Source organism: Palaemon carinicauda, chromosome 3 (assembly GCF_036898095.1).
Source record: "Palaemon carinicauda isolate YSFRI2023 chromosome 3, ASM3689809v2, whole genome shotgun sequence".
Classification (NCBI taxonomy): domain Eukaryota; kingdom Metazoa; phylum Arthropoda; class Malacostraca; order Decapoda; family Palaemonidae; genus Palaemon; species Palaemon carinicauda.
In genome coordinates this window covers 90,109,319-90,115,334 of record NC_090727.1, presented here as the reverse complement: position 1 = coordinate 90,115,334, position 6,016 = coordinate 90,109,319, and the positions used below count along the sequence as shown (strand labels likewise).

General features: G+C 32.7%; 1 protein-coding gene across 1 annotated transcript in view; it reads left to right on the top strand.

The window, feature by feature from the left end:
- Positions 1-2,353: 2,353 nt before the first annotated feature.
- Positions 2,354-6,016, top strand: part of LOC137632643 (transcription factor SOX-8-like) — a 25,270-nt gene continuing 21,607 nt past the window's right edge. The window contains exon 1 of the mRNA XM_068364717.1: positions 2,354-2,538. Within this exon, the coding sequence (XP_068220818.1) occupies positions 2,354-2,538 (185 nt within the window). The remainder of the gene's footprint in view (positions 2,539-6,016) is intronic.

Here is a 6,016-nt window from a genome sequence, read left to right as displayed (position 1 = left end):
TTCTTATACGAGTACATCTGTAGCTTATAGCTTATAGCCAAAGGAAATAAAGGGAGTGGTAGGCCCTTTCTCCTTATGTTACTTTACAGCCGGGTAAATTCTTATCTGTGACTGCTGATTGGCGACGTCCGGCTTTTATCCTAACAGGGTAAAATAGCGGGCAGTTAAATAGTGTAATGTTGACGTCCGATTGAGATTATTCTCAATAACATGAAAATAAACAAATATTTTTCGAACATTTATTCAGAAAATAACAGAAAGTATCAGTGAACATTACCAGTCATAAAAGAGAGGTGTATTTTCGCGTCTTTCCCGGTGATACATCCGGATTTTACACTGTGCCCAAAATACAATATGGAGGTGTCGCCCAGACCTGGAGTCCCCGCCCCGGCGAACCTAGAGGAAGTGATTCTCGCGCCGGGTGACATAAAAGACGCCGTCAGCAAGATTTTGGAGGACTGGAGTCCCCTGGCTAACAAGTAGGTTGAAGGGATTTCTCCCATCGTGGTGGTTTATATCGTTATTTCTCTCTCTCTCTCTCTCTCTCTCTCTCTCTCTCTCTCTCTCTCTCTCTCTATATATATATATATATATATATTACGATAAGTATCTTAAAGGTCTAAAAGACAATGATTATATTAAAACTACGCAGAATAAGAGAGAGAGAGAGAGAGAGAGAGAGAGAGAGAGAGAGAGAGAGAGAGAGAGAGAGGGTGTATGTAAGGATGGGGCTGAGGCTGCAATGTTCTTTCACTGTCTTGGGGAAGAGTTCTCTTGCTTGAGGTTACACTTAGGGACACTTATTTATCTTCCTCTTGTTTTGTTTTTAAGTGTAACACTATCGAGATCAATGCAAAAAGGGATCATGAAGTCTATTGGTGCATGTCTTTGGCTTCAAGTTATCAGTTTTTATTATGCATAATCATTGCTAATGTTTATACTGTTCCAATTGCTTTTAGCTTTAGGGGTCTCGTCAATAAACATACATTTTTTTTTTTTAGTTTCAAGAGTGTCACCTACAAGCACAACTGTAGCCTATGCTTATACTTTGCCAATAGAATTTAGTTTTAAGAATATCACCAATAAATGTACTACATTGATATTCATACTATGCCTGTAGCTTAAGGTTTTGAGAATGCCACCTTTGACCTTTAAGAATCCCATTTTTGACCTTTAAGAATGCCACTTTTGACCTTTAGGATTGCCATATTTTGATCTTATATCATGAGGAGCTTTTAGCTTTAGTCATGTCGCCTTTAAACTTGCTCTAAGATTCTCACTAATTTGGTAGCTTTTAACAATGAAATACGTCATCTATACGCATTTGCCCTGGTACGAGTCATAGAAAAAATGAAATAAATACTTCATTACAAAATAGGGGCAAGATGGAAAAATAACTAATAATTAAAGAAAGCTCTTAAAGCTACAGTGAAATAAGACGTTATGAGTGGAGTGAGTATTTTACATTTATTTTCCCCATCAAAAACGATAATATATTTCATTAAAATTCCTAACCAATGAATAGTAAGAAATAATTAACATAGGCCTACTACTGCTTTCCTTCCATTTCATGATGATGACATTTCATATAACTCTATATCTTTTATCGTTTTCACCAACTATATGCTAAAATGGAAGACTGCTTTATCCAAAATCAGGGTCTTAATATATATGATTTTTATCAAAAGATATCTAATTCAGCATTAGCATATTTAATTGAAAGTACAACGAAGTTCATTTGGTCTCTGGATTGATTCACAATTATTTCAAGACAGATTAATGTTTTTAGCATATATCAATCTGATCTAGTTCTGATTAGAAAAAGTCTATGATATTTTTAGAACATCAATTCCTTTTCGGTTTGAAAATAACATTGACAGATCTCACTGCAGGAAAACTAAGTTAATTTTCTCTCCAAGTTGAATTAATAAAAGTTTAATAACAAATCAGCCTTTTAGCAAGTTTTTAATATAATTCTATCCAAAGATGTCAAGAATTTATTTTGCAAAATCTCAAGATTATAATCGTGAACCTCCCGGAGAATCCATTCCAGCAAACTTCAACCCTTTCAGTGCCAATGGTGAATTCAGTGATACATCTGACGCAGCAAAATCTTTCAAAACGACGCAAACCTTAGCGTGTTGCTATTTCATTGGATAGCTCACATCAAGACCTTTCCAATGAATAGCAACATGATATCTTTAAAGTGATTCTAAAAGATATTTAAGTTTTTTCAAATTTCAACTAAGACACCTATAGCAGTGAAAGGGTTAATCTAGTCTGGACTAAAATGTATCTAGAATATAAACTAGGTATAATATTTAAAGCTTCATTACTCTGCACTATCGTCCACATGTCTTGTAGTACAGTTACCGAACCCCACAGGGACGGCGCCGGTAGCGAGCGCAGGAAGGTCCACGTCAAGCGACCCATGAATGCCTTTCTGGTGTGGGCGCAGGAGGCCCGCCGGCAACTCCCCTGCTCTCACCGACAGGTGCACAACGCAGAACTCTCCAAGGATCTTGGCAGGATTTGGCGGTGAGTACAACATTCCTTATATCTAGATTTTTTTTTTTTTTTTTTTTCAGGGAGAGTTTGTTAACGGTAGTATCTTAGTGTTAATATCTCTGTGATGTAGAATTTTCTTATCTTTTGTTTACTTATGTTGTTTACAGTAGGAAGTATCTTGGTTTTACTATTTCTTAAATGTAGAATTTTCTTTTTCTTTAATCTTTTTTTAAGTTGTTTGCGATAATAGGACAATCTTAAGTCTAATAGTTTAGGGATAAAGATTTTTCTGAATTTTCACATGTTCTAGTTTTTTTTTTTTTTTACTTATTGGAGTAGGCCTGGTTTGTTTACAGTAGTATCTTTGTATTAATATTTTAGGATACAGAATTTTCTTATTTTCAATTCTGAATAATCTTTTCATCAATATGCAATTTTCAGACTTGTATATCAATATTCAAGCTTCGTTAGATATGCAAAACCTCTTTGTTATTTCATTAGCGATTGCGTAGGATATGTCTGAATGTCTGAAATCAAGTAGGCCTACATCATCACAAGTAAAATCAAATATTAATAAAATTCAGAAGATTAAACTGGGACATAACTTACACTTTTAAAAAACCGTAATCTTAATCGGAAATTTTCAGTGAAAATATAATGTTCTCAGCCGTATTTCAGTAAAATACATGCGACCGTAATATTTACCATACTTTGGTATCATCTTTTACGGCTTGGTGACCGTAATGTCATTCCTTAACGCCAATATATCAGTTTTTAATCGGTAAATGCCTGGCAACATTTATTCCAGGATTTTTACCGTTTTTTTTTTCTTACGGAAAATCTTTAACAGTATAGCAAAACATTAATAAATATCGTGTTTACTAACGAATCTAAAACCGAATGTAAAAATCCATTTTTGATTTACGAATATTTTTTACGAAATAGCATATATGTTTTAATCATCATATATATTCATATGTGAACTTCCATGGGAGTTTACGTTCCGATTTAAAACACATTTAATACAATAAATTCGTTATCAAGTCGTACTTGGGTTATGGGACCAATTCTGGCTTCCATAAGAAAAATAAGTTAAATTTCACAGCCCTCCAGAAGCTGAGTAACTCATGTCAGGGGTCCACATCAGACCCTTTAAACTGTTCCATGCTGGTCTACATTGTCCTTATATAGTTCCTGACTAATCTAGATAACTATAGCCTACTATTACTTCTACTACTATGAAGAATCTCATAGCCAACTTTTGAATGTTACAAAAGCAATGGTTATGAAAACAAATTTCATGAAATGGATATTGGTAAATTTACAAACACAAACACATAATATATACACACACACACACTATATATATATATATATATATATATATATATATATATATATATATATATATATATACTGTATATATATTATATGTATATATGTGTACAAGCACACACAAACATATATATATATATATATATATATACATATATATATTTATATATATATATATATATACATATTTATATATATATATATATATACATATTTATATATATATATATATATATATATATATATTTATATATATATATATATATATATATATATGATTTATATATAGATATATAATGTATATATATAAATACATAAATATATGTGTGCGTATGTGTGCGTGTGTATAACTAATGCAAAGATTCATATACTTATGTATAAATGTTTGTATATGTATATGTATATATATATATATATATATATATATATATATATATATATATATATACATATCTATCTCTCTATCTATCTATCTATCTATATATTTATAGGTAGATAGATAGATAGGTATTCGAATGTATAATTGCTGTTATGTCTGTTTTGACAAGAATTTAATATAACTCCGAGTACTCGCCATAAAAGCCGCAAATACGCACCAGCAGTAATAAATTGGCCCAATGTTTCCGACGACCGACTGTCAAAATTACCAATCATAAAGACCCACTTGCCTTTTCCCTTCTCACTCTTACATCATAGACTTCTAAGGCTCACTGCCGCTTACATCAGATACCTAGGGGTCTGTTTCAATTTCCAGTAATACCTTGCAGATGTGTTTTATCATGTGGTAAAACCCTCATCTTTTGTATGTATATTGAATAGACATGATTATACACACTGTTGAAAAAACCGAAATTTTAATCGGCAATTATCTGTTAAAAAATTTAACTGTTTTCAGCCGTGTTTCAGTAAAATACAGGCGACCGTAATTTTACCTTACTTTGTTATTACCTTTAACGAGTGGTAGCCGTAATATCACTCCTTTACGTCAATATATCCATTTCTAAAACGGTATAAATCCAGGAATAAATGTTGCCAGGTATTTACCGTTTTTAATGTAAATTTTTAACAGTGCCTACCATAATAATATGAAATTAATTGAACATACATAAAGAAAATCTTCACGCAGAACATTTTAATAAATCGATGAAATGAAACCGACAACTTTTCCCTCTTGAACGAACTCAAGAGAAAATAAACTCGCCGGGGGAAATGGGCAACAGTTTACCCACCAATGTCTTGAAGAGGATTAGCAAACAAATAAGTAACGAGTGAAGGGCACTGGTGCGTTTATTACTTTCCGCTCCTCCGAATTGGAACACTTGATGTGCAGAGGTTAATTGAAGACTCCCGCTTTCTCCAGTTCGTTTTATGGTAGCCTTGGAAGATTCGCTCATCCGAAGTTACAAGCTGAAATGCGACTTGGTCATTTTTAGGTTTATGGAAATATTTGATTGATTTGGAGTTTTCTGGCATCCTGATATTGCGGTCATTGACGCCAGTATCGTTTGTTATAAATAAAGTATAAAAGGGAATTCAATTTTAAAACAATAAAAGCAAAGATATTCTTATAAAAGTTAAATAGCTTTCAGATGACGTGCTTCTGAAATAAATCTAAAAATACCGCTAGCATAGAACAACACATTCTGCCCAATAATCTCGGCAAGGATGAACCTATCATCCTCAACTCGAGCCTCAAACAGATATCTATTTCTTAAGGATTTGTGAGGACAATGTTACTTCTACGGGTGTTTTTTTTTTTTTTTCTTTTTATACTATAATGGCTGTTGGAAATAATGATACACTTTTCTTCACTTCTGAAGAAGTATATGAAATTTTTATTATTAGTAGTATCTTCTTTATAATTTCCTTATCACTTGAGTTATGGTTAGACGATGACCTCCGCAAAGAGCAAAACCATTCGTATGACTAACGAAGTCATCCAAAAGGGCTGGTCGGGCCCCAGAAGGCTAACATCCTCTGGAGTCATTGTTTTCTATAATAATAATAATAATAATAATAATAATAATAATAATAGTAATACTTTCACCTGCTAACCTCCTCCTTGCCTTATGTTACTTTAGTTTTCCATTTTGCGAAAATATAACTTAGTACGCATTTTGTTAATAGCTCAGTTCGTCTTCTTTATAAGAAATACAAACCAGTTTGATGCGTG